The sequence below is a fragment of the Asterias amurensis genome, chromosome 5 (genome assembly GCF_032118995.1).
Source record: "Asterias amurensis chromosome 5, ASM3211899v1".
Taxonomy (NCBI): Eukaryota; Metazoa; Echinodermata; class Asteroidea; order Forcipulatida; family Asteriidae; genus Asterias; species Asterias amurensis.
This window is the reverse complement of record NC_092652.1, coordinates 19,846,201-19,872,754: the sequence shown is the minus strand read 5'-3', so window position 1 is coordinate 19,872,754 and position 26,554 is coordinate 19,846,201. Positions and strand designations below refer to the sequence as shown.

The window sequence follows — 26,554 nt, the reverse complement described above, 5'->3', positions numbered from 1 at the left end:
TTAACTGGTTTGATTCAGGAATGAGTTACACGTAAACACGATTTTTCTGAACCGTTGAAAAGCATTTACCATTCTCAGTTGTCTTGAGTTGAGTACACGTTAGCGTAACATTGAGAATAATAGTTTAATTCAGTATGTCAGAATAGTAAAAGATGAATTATCAAACAGTTTTATTACAAACAAAATATTTTTTTTTAAATTGAAGTTTTCTTATCTCAATACATTCTCTCAGGCAACACATCAAAATATTTTTAAAGCAATTTGTTGAGAACAGCATTTTGAAAAATTTTCTATAGTTTGTTTTCGGGTCATAAACCCCTTTGATGCTTAGAGACACTGGACACCTTTGGTAATTGTCAAAGACCAGTCTTCTCACATGGTGTATCTCAACATGCATAAAATAACAAACCTGTAAACTTAATTGGTCGTCAAAGTTGCGAGATAATAATGGAAGAAAAAACACCCTTGGCACACAAAGTTGTGTGCTTTCAGATGCTTGATTTCAGGACCAAAAAATCTAATTCTGAGGTCTCGAAATCAAATGCAAATGTTTTAGTGGAAAATTACTTCTTTCTTGAAAACTACATGTACGTTACTTCTCACAATGTTTGATACTATCAACAGCTCTCCATTGCTTGTTACCAAGTAAGTTTTTATGCTAACAATTTTTGAATTACCAAGTGCCTTCAATGGCAGTTCAATAATTAGTTATGAACTTCAATTTTTGTTTTGGGGTTACAAAGAAACATTTACTGTGGGACTCGAACCAATGACCTCCAGATCAACGTGCCGGCGCTTATCTAACCCTTTTGGGGGTCTCCCTATTTTGGGGGTGCCAGTCAGAACAAGCCATACAACAATGCTGTGTATCACACCCAGGGTTAATAGTTTGGGTAATTGTCTTCTTTTTAAACATGCAGGCATGTACGCCGCTATGCCTCGAGACATTCTGATGGTGATAGGGGATGAAATTATTGAGAGTCCCATGGCATGGCGTTCTCGCTTCTTTGAATACCGGGCTTACAGACCTCTGATGAAAGAGTACTTCAGGGCAGGAGCGAAGTGGACGACGGCGCCTAAACCACAAATGAGCGATGAACTCTACGATTTGGTTGGTATACATACATAGATATTATATAACAAGTACATTTTGTATTACACCCTTGGAAGTTGTCATTTGATGGAGGTCACAGGGCTTGAGTTCATTGAGCTTGACCGCGCAGCCACAACTCACAAGTGGTCCATTCAGTGCATTTTGATAACAAATCATCAATTTTTTTTTCATGACCACAGGCCGGACAGGAAAGTGGTATTTTTACCAAGAGTTGTTGAAACTGAGTCTGAGTATCGAGCATTAAGTATGTGACTTTGAGTACAAGTAACTTGTAAGTCAAGTATCGAGTATGAAACAGAATGAATGCAAATACACAAAATGATGATCTGACCCCAAAACACAGAGCGATCCAATGAAACAGACATGGCCCAATAACACAGATTGACACTGTGACACTGATTGACCCCATGACACAGAATGGCCCCTTAGATTGACCCCATGACACTGTGACACGTACAGAATGACCCCATAGATTGACCCAATGATACAGAATGACTTCTGTGACACAGAATGACCCCATGACACAGACTGACCTCTATAACACAGAATGACCATGACACAGAATGACCCCCGTGACACAGGATGACACAGAATGACTACATTTTTTTTAATACATGTATTGTAGACATATCCAGTGAAATCTGCAGAAGAAAGACATCTCTTGGCTTGCCAAGAAAAATTTGTGACCACTGAGTTTGAGCCTTGCTTTGATGCTGCCGATTTCATCCGTGCCGGGCGAGATATATTTTGCCAACGGAGCCAGGTAAATCAAAAGAGTTCTCAACGAATAAAATGCTGATTTTCCGTCAACTTTTTGTCATGTTATTTTTTTAGTATTATTTTTCTCTCTGGTTGCCTTTCTGTGTTTTCTGTCTTTACACTATCTGTTTAATGTATACATGCATAATTAGTCTGCTTTAATCCTACTCCCGAGGAGGATCAAAATTGCACGGTCAGATCCTGATCGCCCTCGCGTTCCCACTGGAGCCTGTTTCTCGTTGATCGCCCTTTTTTTTATCTTTCTTTTGGGGTCTTTCTCGAATTGGGAGATCAATGCGGTGTCCATTGGGAACAGGGTCTTAGCAGTTCAATACAGGTGCTTATAAGATTCTTATAAGTTTCTTTTAAGAGTATTTCATATGGGGTATAGGCTATTGTAATGTTGCTACTGTGTTTGTGTAAGTTCTCGTCAAAAACAAATAATCTACACATATGTATCTCTTTTATCACTCAAAGGTGTGAAAAAGCCTTTGGAGCGCTCTGGTTGCCCAGGTTGCATACTCCCCAGGGAGCTGAGAAAGACCAAAGGAATGTTATTGGCCCAATAATTTCACAAAGAGTTAGGAATGGTCCTAGGAGATAAATTGAGGCTAGTAACAAGTTAGGATGAGTATCTCGTCCTAACTCATCCTGTGAAACCCATCCTTGAGCACTAATGTAGAGCACTTTGAGACAATTATTGTAACATCCGCTATATAAGAACTTATATTCTTCTTCTTCTTCTTCTTCTTCTTCTTCTTCTTCTTCTTCTTATTATTATATAGTGAAGGTTTACGGTAAGACCATGCAATGATAATAATTAAATGAGTTGGGGTGGCTCTGAAAAGAACCCTTGGGTTCAAATCGATGTTTTGATCAGAATGCTCTGATCGTCTTCTGGAGAAAGCTGGACTCTGATGTTGCATGCCGCTTAAGTACTGTAGATGCGAATAAGCTTGGAAGGCGATTGAGGGAGCTTGGTGATTACCAGTGTACATGGTGTTATTGCAAACCTTTACTATATCAGATTTTATAACACCCCTTGCAAGTATTCTGCCTGCTCATTGGTTTAGAGCGCGTCACATGACATGTCTTAGTTTTGCTAGACGACGGCCGTGTGATAGTGCGTCGGTTTGCCATGCGCTAGTCCGAAGACTAGCACACGGCGCCGTGCGCTAGTCCGACAGACTAGCACACGGCGTGCAGTACCCGGACGCCCGTTGCGTGTACGAGGATGCTAAATTAATAGTCTGTAACCATTTCGGATTGCACGACACTACATGCAACACAGTAAGTAAAAGTGTTTGCAATCTGTATTCGCGTCACCCGTGGATTGTAGCATTCAGGTCTGTAACTTAATAATAATAGTACAGTATTTAGAATCGTTTGGGGTGTTATAAAACAAATATTGACTGCTTTTACTCGTGCAATGGTTAAAAACTATGACTCCCTCGGTGATCCCCGGAGCGTTCTATTTTCCCTCGGCTTCGCCTCGGGAAAATAGAACGCTCCGGGGATCACCTCGGGAGTCATAGTTTTAACCATAGCACTCGAAGCAGTCAATATTTGTATACTATCATGCAAAGTTTCAAATCCTACTTATTTGTTCTTATTTATTTAAAGGTCACCAACCTAATGGGAATTGAGTGGCTGCAACGCCATCTCGGTGACAAATACACCATCCACCGTTTGTCCTTCGCCGATCCCAATCCCATGCACATCGACGCCACCTTCAATATCATCGGTCCTGGCCTGGTTCTTGTCAATCCAGAGAGGCCCTGTCATCAGTACTCCATGTTCCAGAAGGCTGGATGGGACTTGTTGCCAGCACCAACACCTTGCATGCCTGATGGTGAGTACTGACAGTCAAATACCTCCAGGCAAAATTTCATAGAGCTGCTTCTAAGCACAACTATTTTTCTGCTACGCAGAAATGGACAGGATACCAAGTCACAAGTTGTACGTGTGACATGGTAGTATGGCTGGTAACCTTATTCTGGTAAGCGTTAATTTTGATAAATGTTTAGCTACTTTTTGTGCTTAAGCAGCTCTATGAAATTGGGTATACATGTACCTACCATTATCAGTTGAAATTGCCTTCTTTCGAATTTGTTCCAGGTGAAACCCTATAGGAAAACTAAATGAAGGTCAATGGATTTCTCTCATCATTGAATTTTGTTGATTTAGGCTGTGAGTAAACACCAAAAGATGAACTCTTTGAATTGTCTAGGTTTTCGAATTGTCTATGTTTTCGTTTGAATGCATTGCATGGAAACAACCACTGGTGTCGATGACATTTTATAATAAACAAGTAAAATTTACTAAAATGTCTGGGGTGGTGAGTACAAGAACAGCATAATTCTATGCCTTGTTTTTATTTTTGCTGTCTATGTTTTAAAACTGTTTTCGTTGTGCAATGCTTTCCTGATCTGGTATAGGAACAGTACTGTGATAAGTTTGTCTTTTTGTGCAACTCTGGGTCTTTTGCCCTTTTAGATTTGGGGTCTTGTGTCGTTTGTGCTTTTAATGTTTTCTGGTTTTTATCAATCATTTGAACTACCTTTTTATTGTATTAACTTTGTACCATATTGTACATTAGAGACAACAACTCAGTTATTTCACTGCTAGTGGCTTTAAAAGCCATTGGACCCTTTCAGTACAGAAACAACAAAAAGTTCACAGATTTACAAATAACTTACAGGGTTTACAGAAGGTAGTGGTAAAAGACTTCTCTTGAAATATTATTCCATTTAATGCTTTACTTTTTGTGAAAACAGTAAAACAATATCAATTCTCGATATCGAGAATTACGGATTTATTTTAAACACATGTCATGACACGGCGAAACGTGCGGATACAAGGGTGGGTTTCCCGTTATTTTCTCCCGACTCCAATGACCGATTGTGCCTACATTTTCACAGGTTTGTTGTTTTATATGGGTGAAAATTCACTAAACTGCACTAATTAGCTAGAATGCCCTTTTAGCATTGTAGCACATAAACTAAACATCATGTCAAGATAACTAAAGCATCCATTTGAAGTACCCACCTAGAGGTACCTACAGTAGCAACAACTTTGTCATAGTTGCTTTGCAAGATTTTCAGAATGTTGGTAAAAGGCCGATTTGTGGACGGAAACTCGTTCAATAAAAAAACTATATTTTTGTTTCAGTTGCCAATTAAAGACATTAGTTAGCAAAGCCATCACTGCATGTTACATGATGATAGAATGGAGAAATGCCTTGCTGATAACAACAATAGCTTCAATGATTTATGTCTGGTAAAAGCACACCAGGGTCATTAGTGAGCCATTTCGGACATAACTATTTTCCGTCCAATTTTAAGGTATTTTCTTGATGCTAGTTTCTATCAACTAGTAAAATAGGAAACCAGAAAGTTTAACATTTTTCCCAAGGTTGTTTAGCTCAGCACTAAGTGCAATTGTTTTCTTAATCTCAGATGCGCCGGTTTAAGTGTGACAAAGTGCTAAAAACAGCGATGCATGTTTCCGTCCACAACTTTGTTATGTCCGAAATAATACATTTCTCTTTATAACATGTACCCTAGTAAAGAAATCATTCAAGTTAATAGATGTAACAAGTGGTATTGACTTGTCAATTAATAAAAATCTTCACCTGAAACAGTTACCCCTAAACTCCACGAGGGAGGCGGATTAAGAACTTTCCGTCCACATGAGTTATGTCCGAAATAGAAGTTTGTCCGAAACGTGTCAAATGGAAGAATAAACATTTTGGGGCAAGTTATAACATTGAAACTATGACACTTCTTATTTTGTGTATTAAAGAATGATAATTTAAAACATATAGAACCATTAGTAAGTTTATAAACGTTTTACTCGGACATAACTGTTATGTCCAGAATTCACTTAATGCTGATTTTTTATGACTTAAACTTATTTTGTATGTGGTTGGGGCGAATATTTAATGTACTTCATCAATTCAACTAAATAAAAACATAAATTGGCATTTGTGAAATAAATAATACTTCAATTGAGCAAAAACTACAAAATGATCATCACTTTTGAAGTCTCTCTCCCAAAAGGCCCAAGCTTTTAATGTGGGAAGTTAAGAATGATGATGTAAAGAACCTTTATTCTTGAGTCTCAAATAATGTGTAGCTAATTTATTTGCACCAATTATCCCAAAGTAATGCTGAAATTTGAAGTGTTTTGTTCAAAATTAACTTTTCCTTGTGTGGACATATTGCTGTTTCGGATATTACTAAAGGCAGTGGACATACAAATGGTGGGCCATGGCTCTAGTCTACATGTAGGTAATGAACAAGATAAATTGTTAAAACTTCCACAGGAGTGTGTGTCTGGGTGGGTTTGACTTACATTTCTGTAAGAGTACGCATAAAACCTGTATTTGATAATGTACACAGTATACATAGACTACATGACAGTATACTACAACAATCACTACTTCTGCACGCACATAGCACACGGTATACCACACTTCTGCTGCAGCGAATAGGTAAGTGATAATTGTGTTGTCTTAAAACAATCATAAGACCTGAATTTAAACTATTTTCCAGAGATTCCTTGCATGTTTTTGTAGGCTCAGGAAACAAAGAGCAGATGTTAATTTTGTTGCAAAAGGAACCAGGTAAGATCTGTATAGACTGTTTCTGTATCTGGGAGTGTGACTTAAATTGCTTATTAATTGTAATTAAAATTAAGGTCATATTGTTATTGCTTTCCTCTTAAACCAAAGTTTCTTTCATTTTTTCAAACTCAGATTGTCAAAAAAGGGTTACTTTGTTTGGCCAACTGGAGAGAACAAGGAGTGGAAGTCATCATGGGCATCCCTAAACATGGTGATCTCAATTCCAAACCCTATAATAATGACTCAAAGGGGCGCACGCAAGTGGAGTGATGATGATGTGTCACAAACTTAACAAAAGCTGGCGTTATTGTAAAGCATCCAGATCAACCAAAATGAAAGACAACTGTGTCCAAGTTAAATTTGTTTGTATTTTATATGATGTTATTGGCAGTTACTTGGTGTTAAAATGTCTTTTGAGTTTAAATTGGTTGTTTCAGTTCTCTTCAAACATGTCACCTTCTTTTAACTTTGAAGATGGTTTTGACATGGTTTCACTGAAAAGGCCTTTAACTTGCTACATTCCGTAAGCTGTATAGGTAAGGCAGCTTAATGTTATTTGGGGAATATCTTGTTAGTAGACCATCTGCTGTCTTCCAGTAGTAGATTCGTATTGAACAAACTGCGATGCTACAATAAGAGTTATTCAAATAACTTCCCTGAGTACTCACAAAAAATGGACATTGGACATAGTTATGTCCGAAATATGATAAATTTCAAAGTTATGTCTATAATATAATGATATGACTGAAAGAAAGAGATCCCACATCATGATTTACAATTATTTATGTACCAAGCCATCAGTTAAATACAAAAAAGAGTCCATGTAAAACTATGTAATGTCTACAAAGAGTTATGTCCGAAATGTCCACATTGTCCAAAGTTATGTCCGAAATTGTGCACCCAAAGAAATATGTATCTTTTAAACCAAATACACTCTAAACTTCAACGATTGTATGAATGATCAGTAGGTTAGTATGTGTAAACACAAGCATTGATATGAGACTAGGACAATTTGTTGTTCAGTTACACTTCAAAATATGTGCTCTTGTCATGAAAAAGCACTCTGAAATTCATGCAGATAGCCATAATTCTTTTCTAAAACAGCCATATGGTACGTATTTCGTCAAAAATGTTGTTAAAAACATTAGCAGTTAACATTAAAGAGGTTTTTCAAAATGGTCTTATTGTTTTGTATATTGGTATTGTCGCTAAAACTAACACGCGTGCTGTTCTTTTGAGTCATATCCAAAAGTGCCTTGACTTAATAATGTCAGCTGAACTTTCTTTTTCAAAGTGTTCATGCTGCATTTTTTTCAAAGTTCCTAATACGTAAGTGCAGAAGGTTTTAACATAGTTTCGTCATGCAAATCAATGTTTTTGTCACAGAAATTTTACAAAGGAACACGCATTAAAGGCAAAAGAGATTAACAACCAACAGTGACAACTTCTAAATAACATGAGCAAAAATTCCATAAATGTTTTGTAGATGATGAACTTTTGTTAAAGGATTCGGCTTTGCACGCAAAGGTTAGGGACTGCACCCCTTCAGTGGTTTTTCATTATAAATAATGCGTGATCTTCGGGGTATTAATGACCCAGTTTGCGTGAGTGTTTTTAAGTGTTTTACAAACAAAGTGAGGAGCTGAGATCAAAACAAGCCCAAATAATGAAATGGACCCTTGAAACACGTCGTGGACTTAAACATGTTCACCCTTGTTGTTTTACAGTGTCTTTTTTAAGCGTACATAACTAGTGTCCGAGTATATATGTAACCAGTAGCCTTAGGTTACAATTTAACTTAGTTTACTTAGACTCCATGTTGACCTTTACTTCAGGTTCAACTGGAAGTGGGACCAGTGTCAACCGGAAGTGAGACCATATCTCAAGAACTACACTACTGATTTTCAATTTCTTTTCAGTTATAAACTCTTTAAGCATTATAGTCTTGGGTTACCAGGACCTATGTTGACCTTTACTTCCGGGTCAACTGGAAGTGGAACCATAAGCACTACACACTTGATATTTTTATTTTTTATAGCTGTTTCGTAGCGCTGGTCAGAAAACGGCTCAATTTGTTTTTTTCCTCGTTTTTTTTCTGTGAAAGCGTTTTTTTTGCATGGTTCTTAAAAAGCAATTGCATTGATCAACTTTTAGTGATGAAAAGTATTTGTCCTATGATGACCCTTAAACAATGACGTCATAATGACGTCATCAGTATCACCTGTCACGTTAATGCATCTTTCAGTTTTAAGTTATAAATATTGAAAATCTATACCCCATCAGCCACAATACATCGTAGGTTTTTGTTTGCGGGATTGGGTTGGAATAAATTAGATCTTCATTTTATTTTGTGTGCGTGACCTCACATGACCTCTACTTTCGGTCGAAACCGGAAGTGCCCTCTAATTCAAAAGTAGGATAAGTTAAGAAGCTGCTTTCTATGATGTTACTGTCTGGCAAGGGTGGGTAGTTCAAAAAAAATATCAATGATGTCACAAAACGAAACAGTGCCCTCTTGCGACAGGTTGAAAACTCTTCAGAATGGACTTATTGATGATGTGAAAATTTGTGTAATCGCTTTAAAATTTACACACATGTTGATTGTCAGGCAGGTATCATATAATGTGGACAGTTTTGGATCAATGACGTCATCGGGGGGCATGTGACATGGCATTAAAGGTGAACTGTTTTAACTGGTATAACTCCAGAAGTAATGATGCAATCATGTTGAAACTTAGGAGGCTGTTAGATCCTGGCGAGTTCCTGTGAATTGTGAAATGACGTTTTGACGATGCCATCACGTGATTTTTTATGTTTTCATTTTTTTTTTCCTTTAAGTGATAAATTGCTAACTGAACAGTGTGTATCATCTAAATTATTTTATTTAAACAGCCTGGATTGGTCATGCTGTGAATAATATAAATAAAATTTAAAATTCAGTTGAGAAATTTGAAAATGTTGTTAACAAAACATTTTTTTTTTTTCAGTGTTTAACCTTTTGAGCATTGTTGTTAGCCTTAGGTTACCGCTGACCCGGGTCAATCGTAAGCAGTACCGTATCTCAAGAAGTACATACTAAATGTTTAATTTCTTTTCAGATCATCCCCTCTGGATGTCCTCCAAGTGGCTGTCTATGAATGTCCTCATGCTTGACCCTAAAAGGGTCGTAGTCGACAAAAATGAGATTTCAACCCAGAAGTTTTTTGAGCGCCTGGGGATCGAATGCATCACCATCTCACTGCGCTTTGCCAATTCCCTCGGCGGAGGTTTCCACTGTTGGACCACAGACGTACGTCGCCAAGGAACATTGGAATCTTATTTTTAAACACTCTCAGCTGTCCAATTTCCATCATGGATTTTTTTTTTTTTCAAATGCATTTTTTCCCCTTGCAGTCAAAAATATTTGAATCAATTGATTGCTAACTCACATCGCAGTGTATATGGGTAAAACTAAAATTAGTATATTATTTATAATTTAACATCTCATTAATTGATTATACAAATGAATTACGCAGGTATGGGAATAACCTTTTTAAAAACTAGGTTTTTAAATAAAATGTAATGACTATGGGTGAAAAACTTTTTCTTGTTCCCTCAGTTTTTTACTCTGTCCTTATTCATATTTTGTTAAAAATAATATTAACAAAAACTTGTGGTCATAATTTTATAACAAGGCTAATCTTACATGGAATTTGTTGAGTGGATTATTTATTAATTTTAAATCCAAACATCTTTGGGTGCCAGAATGCAGAACTGTATATTTAAAGAAATATGACGTTGAAGTGAACCAACACAACTGAGTTAAGTTTTCTGAAATAGGCTGCTTGTCAAAATTCAAGACGAATTTGAAACATTGCAAAACAAAAAGTATATTTTATAAATATTATTCATTACTAATAAAGATATTCTATACAATCCAATGATGTGTTTCCCAAAGAGTCTTTGTTCTCATGTGTACTCAAAACTCAATTGACATTTACATGTATCTCTATCTATAGACCTTGGTTGCTATGAATGTTGCCATCTTGTAGGGCAAACCGTATGTGTCTAAACCCGTACATCAATGAAGCATGCAGCGGCCCCGGTTTTATTTCTATGGCAAGCGTGTACGCACACGCTCACGGACGCCATGTTGTAGGGCAGGTATTTGAATAGTGACATCACATTCAATACGGTCTATCAAAGATTATCTCTGCCCTCAAAATTAACTAAATTTTCCAGGGAAAGAGAAATAATTAATTGTATTTAAACACCTACCTGGGCGGAATGTTTTCAACGGAAATGGTATTGTAACTTGCTATAATGCACTTGTTCACCATTTTAATGTGATTTTGATATGTGTACACTTCTGAATTTTTCGTATTATCAATTAAAAAATCAGGCCCCAACCTAAAAGTTTTGAAAAACTAAAAACACTTGTGCCGTTGAGAGCGCGCGTCGAAGGACAATGCCGCTGACGTCATTTGTGGGAGTTTGCTTTATTATACCTCCACGCTGCAAAAAAGCGGCTTTACAAATTGGAGCTCCCAACTATGACGTTTTGAGAGTGATTACGTAACGGGGCTTTTCGCAAATCTCTCAGAAAAGTGCTGGATAAGGGCATTCGAAATTATGTTTTTTTACACAATTGAAATCTATTTATAATCATATGACTCGATTTCCTAATTCATTGAAAACATTAGAAGTGAAATTCAGCAAAGTTCACGACTTGACATTTTCGTTCAAGCAGGTCTTACTATTGGTAATTGTCAAAGACTAGCCTTCACTGTTGGTGTATCTCAACATATGCATAAAATAACAAACCTGTGAAAATTTGAGCTCAATCGGTCATCGAACTTGCGAGATAATAATGAAAGAAAAAATACCCTTGTCACACGAAGTTGTGTGCGTTTAGATAGTTGATTTCGAGACCTCAAGTTCTAAACTTGAGGTCTCAAAATCAAATTCTTGGAAAATTACTTCTTTCTCGAAAACTATGGCACTTCAGAGGGAGCCGTTTCTCACAATGTTTTATACCATCAACCTCTCCCCATTACTCGTCACCAAGAAAGGTTTTACGCTAATAATTATTTTGAGTAATTACCAATAGTGTTCACTGCCTTTAAGTGTTTCGCTCAAGGACAGGCCTGTCATGATCTAGATTCGAACCTTCACCCATATGACTTATAGCCACTAGAACTTGAATTTGGTACGCTAGACAGCTCAGGCCTATAATACAAATGTAGGACCCAAATAAGTTTTTCCTTCGAGTCTTTAGTTTCGTTCCATTCCTTGAAAAGCATAAGAGGGGCTAGATAGCTGCAGCTGCGCTACTATGGGGGAAAATGGCGCGTCGAATTCTACCACCCCTGGAAATGAGGCTGAGACCCCTGCCACTCATTTTAAAAACCACACCATTGACAAGTTGCTTCTGTTTTAAAGATAATTATATAAATTTATTGGGAAAAAAAACAGCAAAAATGTTGAGTGTATTTTTTCATAACAATTGTTTTATATTTCGCTGGTTCTGTTCCCTGCTCTATGGTTTTCCACACACAGGAAATCAACAAAAGAAAACAATCCATTCAAATAGTAGAATGTATCGGTAATGCAGCAATGTGTTTTCTGTTTCCAAAAAAATACTACTCAAACTTCTTTGAAAGCTGCAAGAACCAGTGCATCCATCAACTCAAGGAGCTGTTTACCACTAAAAGTAAAAGTAAAAAATATTTTGAAACAACTTTCTATTACTATAAATATACTGATAAATACATGTGTCAGAATTGATGTAGACTTGTTTCAAGTCCTGTCCAGTATAGCATTATTCCTGATCCCATGTAGAAATAAACTTGGGCTTACATATCACCATTTTCACAGAGAGGCAATTCTTTTAAAAAGTCATACATTTTGGCAAATACCCAAGCCTACATCCATATGGACTATAAAGGGGGTAACCCTGTATCAGCCCCAGGTGTAGGTGGCAACGGCCTCTGACAAAAATGTAGCCCAGACCTTGAAGTAGCCTACAGGCCTTGTGTGTCTGTTGACTTTCATATAAAATAAAATCTGTGTTTTTACAAACTTACCAGTTTTGTGTTCATTTTTCTTTACATTGAAGTGCAAATCGATGGCACAGTGCCAAAAACATTTTAGGAAGAGACAATTTGTATGACCTTGATACATTAAATTTTTCATGAATAATAAATTTTGTTTAATGTACAGGGCGCACTACACACAGACCTCGTTTGCGCAGTTGCCATGAAGTGATACTCATGTTTAACAATTAATTGCTCATTAATTAAACGTGCTATGATTAAAATGCATGATCTAAGGTCTTGACTTTTATGCTTTAAAAGGGAAGGTACATGTTTGGTAATTACTCAAATAAATATTTACTTAAAAACTGACTTGGTAACGAGCATTGGAGAGCTGTTGATAGTATAAAACATTGTGAGAAACGGCTCCCCCTGAATGAGCATAGATTTTGAGAAAGAGGTAATTTCTCACTAAAATAATAAAATACTTCTAGCTAGAATTCTTATTCCTGTCTGAAAGCGCACAAATTCGTCCAACAAGGATGTTTTTTCTCTCATAATTTTCTCGCAATTTTGATGACCAATTTAGCTCAATTTTTTACAGGCTTGTTATTTTCTGCTTAATGTTGGGATACACCAAGTGAGAAGACTGGTCTTTGACAATTACCAAACGTGTACCTTCCCTGTAAGTAAAATGTCAAGTTTTAAATAACAAACATTTTGTGTCCGAATCAATAGTTTAATTTTTAAACACGGTTTTCTCCACAAATAGGACTGTTTGGCGGCAGCAGGGGCACAATTTTCCCTTTGTGAAAACGGTGACGATATGTGTTGCATACACTCACTAAATGTGTACGGGTACATTACTTAGGGTATGGTGCTGAGGTTACCCATATGTTGCATGTTTGTACAGTTGAAGTATGTCAAGTTTTAAATAACAAACATTTTGTGTCCGAATCAATAGTTTAATTTTAAACACGGTTTTCTCCACAAATAGGACTGTTTGGCACAATTTTCCCTTTGTGAAATCGATGACGATATGTGTTGCATACATTCACTAAATGTGTCTGAGTAAATTAATTAGAATATGGTGCTGGGGTTACCCATATGCTGCATGTTTTTGCAGTTGTAGTACATGTTTGTTACACTTTGATGTAACTTGATATAAAGTAAAACCAGACGCTTTTTCACATACAGAAAACTTAATTAGGCCTATATTCTAAAGTCATATTTTATTTGTTTTTTTTCTTACTGTTAAACAACAATCCTTGCAATTTGTTTACTTTCCCCAATCTGAAAAATAAACATTTATGTACAGGATAAATACTCGTCACTCTGGGAGAATTTTTTTTTAAAGCTTTAAGATTTCATGCCTGAAAACAAAGTATATTCCAGGCAAGAAGTCTTCGCAGTTGTAAAAGAAAGTACAAATGAAGTGAGAATGCTTTTAAGTATACTACTATTGACCCAATTCACCCGACATCATCATCAGAATATCTTGGATGCGCCATACTGGTGGGCAATGCCATACTGGTTGGCAATGTCATGTCGTTTACACATAAACCTATTGACCACCATAATGGTGAGCGTGGCACAGTCGCCGTGTGTGACGCGCGTGCAAGGGGTCAATACGTGCAGATAGTAAACCAAATAATACTGCACCACCCATTTTTTTCACAGAGAAGAAAGAGAAGAAAAAGCTAATAATTTTTCAGCAAACTGAACCAAAACAATAAATCAAATCTTTCTAGTATTTTTATATTATATTGACATTCAGTTTTTGTCAACTACAAAAACCACCTGTGTTTGTGAGTGATGACATCAAATTGTGATTGAATGCGTAAAGTCTTGGCATCAAGACTAGCCCCTGGTCTCCTAACAAAAGATTCCCATAGATAAAGTTTTCCAATAAAAGTACCTTTTGTAAGATAAAAACAAACTTTCCCCTTTCTTAAGATAAAAATTCAACGGCCTGTACAATTCGGAGAATTTTTTGTGTGCAATACCTTGAAGGATTTAGGTACTTTTTTATCTGACACAAAACACAATGTCCACAGGTTTACGTTAAACTTACACTGTTTGAAGATAATGATATTAATAGAAAGCTTACCTTTAAGTATTAGTTGCTGAGGTGTTGTAGTTTTTGAGAAATGAGTAAAACAATGTTACGAAAATACGTTTTACATGCTGAAATAATTTTTGTGACTTGTTTTTACTCATTTCTCAAAAAAAGACTGATTTCATTCTTGAAAAATTTAAATATACATTTTGTACATTATATTTCATAATAACCTTTTCCTCTAAAAAATAAAACATTTATCCAAACAAATTTTATTTTTTATCAAAATCACATTTCTTGTAAATGTAAGTGTTCATTGTCATTACATTAAAAGGATCTACATTTACTGGCTTGGAATTACATGGAGGCCGCGGTGTGGCTATGGCCTCCGTTGGTCTTGGCCTTGGTGCCCCTTCAAAAGTTTCCCATAGACTTGAAGATTTTGCAATGCAAGTGCCCTTTGCAAAATGAGAATGCCCTTTCAAAGATGAAAATCCAGCAGTGCATTTAGAAGCAAAAACTTATTGTACCAATACAATCCATCGTTCACTAAAGCAATTTAAACCACCAGGAAAAAAAAATCTTGTCAGCAGTGAAATTAAATCTGCATGAAATACCGTCAGGCCTAGGAAAAGAAAACGTTATTTATAGAACCCATACAATGATAATCACTAATTGCTAACCCAAGAGACCATTCATTTCTGTACTATCAACACAATACGTCCAGACATTTAAACCACCAGGAAAAAAAAATCTTGTCAGCAGTGAAATTAAATCTGCATGAAATACCGTCAGGCCTAGGAAAAGAAAACGTTATTTATAGAACCCATACAATGATATTGCTAACCCAAGAGACCATTCATTTCTGTACTATCAACACAATACGTCCAGACATGGCTTCTGTTGTTGATTGTTGTACTTTTTTTTTTTCTAGTAAAAATTTCTTTTAAAAAAAACCAACAGGTCTGATACTTCACAGAGGCTATTATGCCCCCTGGTTTTTGTCTTGATGCCATTGAAAGCTCCAGTAGATCTTACAGTTTCCTCATAGGGTGTCTTGGTGCACTTGCTCTTTAAAAACGAAGCATACATGCCTGAACTAATTTTTTTTTTTTTACAAATGTAAATAGTACATTATGTCATCATGGGAAATATTGGAATATAAAAGACCATTCTTTTCTGTATATAATCATCACAATATGTCCGAACATGGCTACTGTTGTGGATTTTTGTACCTTCTTTCTTTGTCTAGTAAAAGTTTCTTTCAGAGAAAAAACCCCAATACGAACCAGAAATTCTGTTTCGTTTTACAAAAGTAAATGTCAAGACGGGAAACATTGGAATATGTTTCTTTGGGACTTGACTTTCACTCTCTGACCTCTTTGTGTGAATGGAAGTACATATAGGTCAAATCTTGCAGCCATTTTGTGTCCACGATGGGCATTTTGGCACAAGCCACTACTGACCGCTATGGTCTCTCTAATAATAATAAACACAAAATCTCTGACAAAATTGTTTTCATTGACTACACTTTACAGGCAGTGGACACTATTGGTAAATACTCAAAGTAAGGATAGCATAACAACTAACTTGGTAATGAGAGCTGTTGATAGTATAAAGCATTGTGAAAAACGGCTCCCTCTGAAGTATTGTAGTTTTTGAGAAAGAAGTAATTTTCCACGAATTTGATTTCGAGCCCTCAGAATTAGATTTTGAGGTCCCGAAATCAAGCATCTGAAAGCACAAAACTTTGTGTGACAAAGGTTTTTTTTCTTCCATTATTATCTCGCAACTTCGACGACCAAAACAATTGAGTTCAAATTTTCACAGGTTTGTTATTTTGTGCATATTATATGTTGAGATACACCAAGTGAGAAAACTGGTCTTTGACAAATACCAAAGGTGTCCAGTGTCTTTAAACCTAATTTGTTGAAAATTTTTAAAACGGTTGTTTGGACGGTGTGTTTATGAAAAACTGGGGATTGAAACAAATTAACCGAGCACCATTGATGTATCATGCCACTACCAGCTCTTAAGGGACTACCAAAATTGAATAACCTTTTACAAGGAACTTTATATTATCTGTGTGTATCACTAGAATTATAGCCGGTTTGTAGTAAATTCACAGGCCACTACCAAGCAATAAAAAAACAAATTTGTAAAAGCAACTCTAATTAATCCAAAACAAATATTGGCAATCTGATAACATCAATCTATACATGATTTCAGAATGTGGCCATTCTGAAGCCCTTTGAAGCATTACATCTATTTTTGTTCTATTAGTGTTGGAAAAATACAAATTATTGCTAATTATCAAGCATGAGATCTACTTGCTTGGGACGTTAATTTTCTTCTCTGTTCCTTGGTTGACTCCTTTGGCACCATTTTCCCTTGTATCACTTTAAGGACGTCATCAAGATACAATCGTATCACAAATGGTTCAGATGGCAAAGTCAGAACCACTTTGGGTATTGCAGCTATGAGGAATGCTCAAGACACGAGAAACACGCAAGTTTCGGAGGTAAATTTCCAAGTCTGACTTACCCTCCAGTCGCAGACTTTCCACTCTCTCGTCGACCGTCTGTCATGGGTCCGTGAAGTACATGTGATACGCAATCCCGAACAGGCTCGTGATGAACCACGCCGAACTCGTCCACCACGTCAGAAATGAAAAGATCCCCCGGAAGAAAATGGGAGAAAAGACATTCCTTAGGCTCTCTAGGGCCACTTTGAAATGTTCTGCACCCTCGGTGACAGCTTGATTCGATGGGGCGGTCGGTGAAGGCTTGTGGGGGATAGTGGTGGTGTTTCCTGAAGACACCTCAAAAAGGCCCGTGGAGTAACCTCCTGAGAAATGAGGCAAAAGTTTTGAAAATTACACCTGCACTTAACTTACGAGATATTAAAAAAAGTATTCATTTTGCTTATACCCGTATCAGTGATGTGTGTTAGTAATGTATACTCAGTACTTTCCAGAGTTCTGTAAAAAAATCACAGGCATATCACTAGGATGGGATTCGAACCCCTGACGTTTGCAATTCAAGAGCCATGTCATACCAACTAGACCACCGAGATTGCCCTGTAGCTAGAGGCAGTTCAAATCCTTTTTTTTAGCAGCGGTTACTGCACCGGTTTGATAGATGTTGAATTATTTAAAAAGCTCATTGCTGTTGAGGATAAGGTATTTAAGACTTTTGTAAATGTATGTTTGTTTGTTTGTTTGCTTAGACGATCTTCCTGTCAAGAGAACTTGGCAAACTCCCACAGGGGGATACAAACACAAATTTGTTTTAACCCAAGGTTACCAAGGCGCACTTTCACACTGTGCCCGCCTAGGTCCCGATTCCACGGGGTTCCCGTTGGACGTTTTAAGTACACCCCAGGGTTTTACCTCTTACCCCTACTCCTGAGCATGGGTGGCTATTCCCTGAGGCAGACCAGGGGCAAAGAGGTCATAGTGTGAAAAGGTCAGCCGTCATTCCCTGAGGGCAACCCAGAGTAGTGTGAAAAGGGCAAAAGAAACAAATACAGCTTAAAGGCAGTGGACACTATTGGTAATTACTCAAAATAATTATCAGGATAAAACCTCATTTGGTATTAAGTACTGGGGAGAGGTTGATGGTACAAAACATTTTGAGAAACTGCTCCACAGTGGTTTAAAACCCTATGTGACCCCGACATCGACAAGTTTATGTACAATAATCGGTCAAAATACCTTTATAATCGGTCAAAATACCTTTAATATCTCAAGCATGTCTCAATGTCATCTTTAGGTAGATAAAACGTGGTTGTCCATTAAAATAATCCACAATTTATCGATCCGTGTCGTGATTCACGAATTATTGTGGCAATTTTTATGATGTGGTTTTGAAGTCAACAGAGGGCGCTATATCTTCTGTGTGTAATGTTAATGTACACGATGTTTTTGGTTAAAAACAGCATTCTGAAAACTTAGTTTTGGGGAGTGAAGGCGATCTTGCGGGATTTTGGCACTATTTTATTTTCAAAGCTAAGTAGTCACTCTATCATTTTATGGAAACAAATACAAAAAATATGTTTGCTTTTGGTGGCCGATTGGGAAAATATCCAACGTTTTGATTTTTGTTTATTTTCCTTAATTTTGCGATGTAAACAATTGCTTTTTTGAAAATTCTCATTTTCAGGAGTAAAAACTAATTTTCGCTAATTTACCGTGAATTTCTAGCCACAACGAATGGTTAATTTACTAATCTATTACATATTTTTAGCATTTCGTCCAGGCCCTTAATGGCTTATTTTAAAGATGTGTGGCGGTATTTTTTTTTATAAGTAGCATTTTTTGACATTTTAGTCGAAGATTTCAAAGCATTTTTGCCATATCATCAAAACTTCGGTCCATATTTAATTTTCTACAGTGCGAAAGGTCACTTATACAGGTAATTTAAAAACAATATTTGTTTTCTCAAACAATTTGTATATGCCTACCCAGGTATTTTTTTTAACATAAGGGTTTGTGATTTTTGCTGAACATAAATGTATGTCACATTATACAAACTACAATTCCTTAAAAAACCAGGGTAATAAATTTCAAAAAAATAAAAATTCATCAACAAATTAGTTCTTCTTGTCCAAGTCACCAAAGATATGTAGTTATCTCAGGAAAAAAAATCGAACCTGATGTCTGGGTCTTAAACCACTGTGCGCTCCCTCTGAAGTGACGTAGTTTTCGAGAAAGAAGTAATTTTCCACACATTTGATTTCGAGACCTCAAGTTTAGAATTTGAGGTCTAGAAATCAAGCATTTGAAAGCACACAACAGGGTGTTTTTTTCTTTCATATTATCTCGCAGCTCCGACGACCAATCAAGCTCAAATTTTCACAGGTTTGTTATTTTATGCATATATTGAGATACACCAAGTGAAAAGATTGGTCTTTGACAATTACCAATAGTGTCCAGTGTCTTTGAATACAGCTCTTCCAAAAACTTACCGAGTGATTTTAGTAGACAGGTAAAACTAAGAAGAATAAGCATGGGTGCGATGTATTGCAAAGTCACCACACATAAGTAATAGAAGACTCGTACAACCTGTTGACAACAAAAAATAGGTTCAATTTGGTTACAAACGACCTTCAATTTGAGAACAAAAAACAAACAAAAATGGTTGAAATGCAAGACTGAAATTTCATCTTTGAGAGGGCAAGGCCATTTCCGTTTAGCAAAGGGCACTTCCATTGGGAAATGTTCGAGTATGGGGGAAATTGTTTGCCTATCGGCCTAAATTGACATGTATCAGCACGCAATTCACCTATCGGCTCAATACGCTAGATTGTACATAGGGAGACCTACCTTTGTTCATTCAGATCCTTCCTCATATAAAATGTAATCTCCTTGCTCAAAATGGTGGGACGCAAAGTAAAAATCAATTTCTTTCACACTTTTTTAACTCACACTTTTTTGGAGTTCTAAACTGTTGATCCTTCCCGCCTCCATCTTTAATTTCTCCACTTTCTCTTTTGCAATGTTCAGGTAGGACTGCAGGTAGTGTGTCATTAACAGCACGCGTAGTATACACAGCATGGGCACCAGTGACATTCGCACTAGGTCAAAGGTCGTATCACTCATACTGGTAGGGGACGAAAAAAATCACAAATTTATTTCAGGGTGTCATTTCAAAGTGGTTTAGAGCATCAAACTCAAGTTCTGGGCCCAAGTTCAAAGTGCTTAATATTAGTAAGCGAATCTCCATGCTTACTATAGCAGAAAAATTTGCTAAGTTGTAAACATATTTCGCAGAAGAGTAAGAAAATTAGGCGGCCATCGTGCGTGCCCACCATGGATTCGCATTGTGATGTCATTCATTCCCATGCAGTAGGCATGTGCTTAGGATTAGCAGCGCTATGAAATGGAAATTGTACAGTAAGCAAACAATCAGCCGATAAGCAGCTCTATGAAATTGGCCCTTGTGGTTAAGTCATCAGGTTGTGGGTTCGAGTCCTGGTCATGACACTCGTGTACTTGAGCAAGATGCTTTACTATAATTACCCTGCTTCACCAAGGAGTATACATGTAAATGGGTACCTGCGAGGGTAGAGGTTGATATTCATACTATGCATGGTGTGAACAGATAGTAATAAAAGATAAACTTGCTGTTTCACACTGTCGTCATTAAGGTCTCGTTGAAAGGCAGTGGACACTATTGGTAATTACTCAAAATAATTATTAGCATAAAACCTTTCTTGGTAACAAGAAATGGGCAGAGGTTGATACATGTAGTATAAATTATTGTGAGAAACGGCTCCCTCAGATTATTTGCTAACACGTGACGGACATTCTGCAATCAAATGGCAAGAATCTGCTTGGGTGTTATATAATATAAAACATTGCGAGAAACAGCTCCCTTTGAAGTGACGTAGTTTTCGAGAAAGAAATAATTTTCCACGAGTTTGATTTTGAGACCTCAGATTTAGAATTTGATGTCTCGAAATCAAGCATCTGAAAGCACACAACTTCGTGTGACACGGGTGTTTTTTCTTTCATTATGATCTCGCAACTTCGACGACCAATTGAGCTCAAGGTTTGTTATTTTATGCATGTTGAGATACACCAACTGTGAAGCTAATCTTTGACAACTACCAATAGTGTCCAGTGTCTTTAAGCAATGGTAGTTCGCAAAAGAGCCAGTTCATACTCCACATTGTACGATGTTTGCTGATTATCTTTCGGAGACACAAACGAATAAATTGGTTTAACTTACATGGGTTCAGTCTTGCCAGGGGCTACTCTACATATATAGTCTCTTGCGATCGGTCGTACCCACATCAGTGAAATGAACATCGGAAATAGAAAACTTGTGTGAAGTAAAATCCTGTGTAAGGTCAGGTTCAAACAAACAAAAAGAGATTGGTTAACAAAATCTAGTTTTATATACTTTATACACCATATCTCAGGAACTATACAACCAATTTTGAAACTTTTTTCAGTTATAGACTCCTTAGGCATTAATATCAACTTTGAAAAATTGTGACTCCATGTTGACCTCTACCTCCGGGTCAACCAAAGTGGGACCATACATGTATCTCAAGAACTTCACTATCGCTTTTTAAACTTTTTTTTAAGTAAAGACCAAAACTCTTCCAGCTTGAATTCAGACCAACTATGATTTTTGAAGCACTTAACCAAAGTAAAACAATACGGAACAGATTTGTGTTTGTACACAAACACATACTGTCTAGTTATTTATGTTAGTCCTGTTACCTAGCAGATACTTCATAAGACACCGATTTAAGGAATCACTTAAAATGAAATATTTCTCACCAATTTTGTTTAAAACATTTTTAGTAAAAACAAAAGGACACACACTGTATGATTAGACTTACTGCATAAATGGTCGATTAACAGCAAACTTGATGGAGTCCACATGCATCTTAGCAATGCGCAGGCCGGGAAACGCCAGTAAGGCACCAAGAAGTGCAGCTACAATTCCCAGTAAAGACTTGAAGGCAATTTTTGAGATGGGACCGCTGAATTGAAGATCTTGTTGTTTCAAGAATTCCATTGCCCCGGAGGTGAAGTTTGTATAAGCTGTGTACAAAATGACACAAGATTGTTGTGTTAATGAAAAACACTCTTTTGAAAGAATGTATTCCCCAAAAGTTTCTATGAGTCTATATCGAGCTCGGAAGTTCTTTCCTCCTGAGGCTACTCTCTACCTGTATAAGACAACTGCGTACGTCCCCTAATGGAGTACTGTTATCACATTTGGCCTGGAGCTTCTACAGAAGCGTACAATTGTTTTTCTAGTATCCCCATACCAAGAGTGGCTTTTAGCCTCATTTGTGGCAAACATGCATAAACAAAACTGTTTTAAGTACATTTCTTCTGTTTTATCTCGGTGATGGCGCCCTACACAACGGGTCCAACTCACCTTCATCCAGTCCAAAGTCTAGAATCTCTTCAGGGACGATGAGGACTCCCATTGCAACGAGAACAAAGAAGAATCCAAACGTTATGCAGAGTGACCTCTCCCCGTCCTCCTCGCTAGAGAAGTACAACGCTGTCAGCGAGATGAGAACGTGACTAATAAGGTTTAAGGATTATTCATTCCAACGGCTGCCTAAAAATGGGGGCACCCTTATAGGGACTAGGCCTGGGCGACTATTTTCAAAGTCACGACTATTGACTACTTCATACAAATGACTGCCTTAAATGAGGGCACCCTTAGGGACACATGCCTGGGCGACTGGGTCGAAGTCAACTATTGATAGCTACTACTCAAGGGAGCTGAGATGGTTTAAAGGAAATAAATAAATGGTGCAGTGACCAGTGGTTAAAATGTTAGAGCGCAATGAGCATCACTTAGTGATGGATTTGTAAGAAGCCACTATCATTATTGTTTATAGCGGGCAGTTCACTGAGCTTCTAAAGACAGCAACAACAAGAAATCTCAAGGATACAGTGCGAAGCCCGTCACCATCAACAGCCAAATCAGACTCAGGTTTAGCTCTCCTACTGTGTGAAGCCCTGCTTCTGTGATACAATAAACGATCATGGCCATAACGGAGAAATCTACGAGCCATCTATACTCATCGTAGAATCGCAGCACGACAACATGGAATGGCTCGATGATGCGGGTACGTAGCTCTAATTCAATGCTCTTCGGTACGGTGAAGGACTTGTCCTCAGTATTCTCTAGCAAGTTGGGTCGTCGATGGTCGGATCTGTTTGTACCAGAAAAGGAATGTATTGAGTGTTCCATGGTATGACTGTAAAGGCTGCATTGGCGTGTTGTGGTCGAGCGGTTAAGAGCAGTGAACTCAAGCTCTGGTGTATCTGATCAGCTGAGTGTGGGTTCGAGTCCTGGTTGTGACACTTGTGTCCTTGAGCAAGACACTTAAACAGGCCAGATACTTCACGGAGGCAACGAAGGCGATTGCCTCCGTGTCCCCTGGTCATTGCCTTGGTGCCCTTAAAATGCTCCAGTACAAATTTGCCATTTCATCATAGGGTGCCCTTAACCAAGAAGAAAATGCCTTGGTGCCCTTGCCCTTTCAAAAACGAAGCATACAGCCCTGCTTAAACATTACTTCGTATGAAAAGCTGTCGGCCCTGTCTGTTGTTATAAAATATGGTTACCAGCCAAACATCACATTCTATTCAAATTCAAATAATCATCCTATTTACCTGTTTTTCCGATGTCGTGCTTTACTGACGGTTATTCCAGCAAGTTTACGCAACTCTTCGTCTTTGGGGTACATGTAGCGTACAAGGTTCCTGTTTACAATCAATAACATTTGTGTAATTTGAAGTAAACAGGAAAGCTGAAATTTGGCAAAAGGCTAAAATGGCAGAGCACACAAATTGCCTCACAGAGCAGATCAAGTGCACTTGGAGCATTTCCTGGAGTCGAGTTTTACTTCTTCTTGAAACATTTTGCTCATAAAACTCCAGCGTTCTTACCCTGATGCAAATTTAACATCTATGAAATCATTGCAGTATCCGCTGCTAAAACACAGAACTGCCTCTAGCTACCAGGCAACCTCGGTAGTCTAGTTGGTAAGACCATGGAGGTAGACCTCAATGGTAAGACACTGCTCTAGAATTGCAAAGGTTGTGGGTTCAAATCTCACCCGAGTAATATGATGCCTGTGATTTTTTTCACAGAACTCAGGGAAAGTACTGAGTACAAACTGCTAACACACATCAGGGTATTTTGGGGAAAAAACAAAATGAATGTTCTTTATCCCTGATGCAAATTAAAAATCTGCAGCATACTTACCCTCTTGCAAGGAGCCATTCTGCCAGTGAGTGATAGGGGGTGAATTTCTGCAGGATGCTGGCTGCAATGATGGTCAGGATTAACTGGGCACCAAACAACGCCTGTTGAATTAAGTCAGCCAAATTCAATTTTAGAGTCTAGCAAAATCGAGCGGAACTTGTAAATGAGTTCTAACCCATTAAAAGAATTGCAAAACAAGTCAGTAATTATTAATTTTTGTTTTTGTTTAAATTTACACAAAAAGTAAACACACAAATCTTTTCTCAAGAAAGAAATAAACTTTGGCACTCTGGTGGGTGGGGATTTCTCTACAGATAATCGATTTAGTTCACTCAATCATCGACTCCTCGATGGGAAATGTAACTTACGATTATTGCAATTAATCACAACTAATTGCAATCATAATTTTGGGAGTCTTCAAGCCATTGGACACTTTCGTGTACAGAGTAAAAATTAAAAGTTCACAGATTTACAAATAACTTACAGGGTTTACAGAAGGTAATGGTGAAAGACTTCTCTTGAAATATTATTCCATGAACTGCTTTACTTTTTGAGAAAACATTAAAACAATATCAATTCTCGATATCGAGAATTACGGATTATTTAAATATTTTTAAAGAAAACATTAAAACAATATCAATTCTCGATATCGAGAATTACGGATTATTTTAAACACATGTCATGACACGGCGAAACGTGCGGAAACAAGGGTGGGTTTTCACGTTATTTTCTCCCGACTCCGATGACCGATTGAGCCTAAATTTTCACAGGTTGGTTATTTTATATAGAAGTTGTGATACACGAAGTGTGGGCCTTTGGACAATACTGTTTACCGAAAGTGTCCAATGGCTTTAAACAACTCAAGTTTCCCACTGTTGTGTAGTACAGTTTTCTTTTTTTTTCAGGTGAAAGCATCATTACCTCTTTTTAGATTGAGTTAAGCCCGGTTCATACTTCATGCGAAAGTGAATGCGTAGCAAATTTGACGTCACAACCCTCCTTTCGCAGCGATATTCGCAAGGAAGTAGAGCAGAGTTCAACTGCTGCGAATTGTTCGTTGCGAATTTGTGACGTCAACATTCGCTTCGTATTCGCACTTGCAGGAAGTATGAACCGGGCTTTAACCACCACCCATTCAGAAGAGGTACAGACTTTCTCACAATCCAGTTGTTTTTTTATATGCTCAACTTACCATTTTGTTGATCTTCTTGTAGGGCTCCTGCAGTCAATGTTGCATCGTAACGTCAGCAATAAATTGGTTTATATCGTCTGCAAGTGCTATTTTAAGAACAATATTGGGGTTTTAAAATAAAATAAAACAGACCTGATTTAATCAAACTCAAAAGCCTGCATAGTCATAGATTGAATGTCTGCATGGCCCGCTTGCTGTCCACTGATTTTTCTTTGTGAGACCATGGAGGTAGGTTCTACCTCCATGGTGAAAGACACCGTCTGTTTCATATCCCATCTGAATTATTAAAAAATATACCCCCCCCCCCCCTCCCCCACTGGCCTCATCCTTCCACCGTGACCATGAGTATGACCCTGTCCACTTCTTTACAATACATACAATGTAACTAGACCAACTGGTCAACCTCTAGTTTACTTTAATAAAGTACGGTTGAAGTAGATAATTATAAAGTCTTGTTGTTTTTTTATGCCTTTTATTATTTGAAAGCAATTGTTTTTTAGTTCGAAATCGATTTCGTTTCTTTTTTGAAACAGTGCTTTGGTCTTCAATCATGGTCTTTGATTCAAATTTATTGTTTAAATATTAACGTCCTCATAATATGACAATTGTCCTACCCTGCCTTTTATTTATATTGCAAAAATATCAGCGGACCCAAGGTTCGAATCCAGTGTCGTGAAGGAGCTGATAGCATAGTCACTAGTGATAAGGAAGCAGTTTTGCATGCATACAATACAATAAAACTAAAATCGAGCAGCGGGGGGTGTGAATTTTGCATTCAAAAGTGATGATAATGTTGGTTTATCAACCCTACGTAAAGAGCACCATTAGTTATCTTTCATGTATATCAATGTCTTTACCTGGGTGATATTGCCTAGAAGTAGAACTTTGGAGGTAAAACCGTACACACTTCTTATGCTATTTTTACATTAACCACGCGTGCGTTATCCGTCGACACCGGAGGTAGCCATTTTCTCTACAAGCGCCCTCACTTGGCAAGATCAATCCAGCGCAATCCCCCAGCCTCTCTGCAGGCC

At 37.5% G+C, this 26,554-nt stretch overlaps 1 protein-coding gene across 1 annotated transcript; it reads right to left on the bottom strand.

The window, feature by feature from the left end:
* Positions 1 to 10,520: 10,520 nt before the first annotated feature.
* LOC139936895 (transmembrane protein 161B-like) lies at positions 10,521 to 26,500 on the bottom strand. The gene is made up of 11 exons (XM_071931705.1): positions 26,378 to 26,500; positions 25,521 to 25,606; positions 24,329 to 24,429; positions 23,734 to 23,823; positions 23,007 to 23,270; positions 22,478 to 22,629; positions 21,930 to 22,134; positions 21,308 to 21,418; positions 20,002 to 20,176; positions 19,542 to 19,638; positions 10,521 to 17,420 (listed from the first exon to the last, which is right to left on the bottom strand). The coding sequence occupies exons 2-11, from the start codon at positions 25,521 to 25,523 to the stop codon at positions 17,158 to 17,160; spliced, it is 1,461 nt and encodes a 486-aa protein (XP_071787806.1). The 5' UTR covers positions 25,524 to 25,606; positions 26,378 to 26,500; the 3' UTR covers positions 10,521 to 17,157.
* Between the last annotated feature and the right edge of the window lie 54 nt (positions 26,501 to 26,554).

Bases quoted from the DNA above. Each gene is read 5' to 3' on its own strand.
- LOC139936895 (XM_071931705.1), bottom strand. The intron at 23,824-24,328 runs GTAAGTATGCTG...GATTGTAAACAG, and splicing joins GAATGGCTCCTTGCAAGAGG to GAACCTTGTACGCTACATGT. The intron at 19,639-20,001 runs GTGAGTTAAAAA...TGTTGTCAACAG, and splicing joins GTTTAGAACTCCAAAAAAGT to GTTGTACGAGTCTTCTATTA.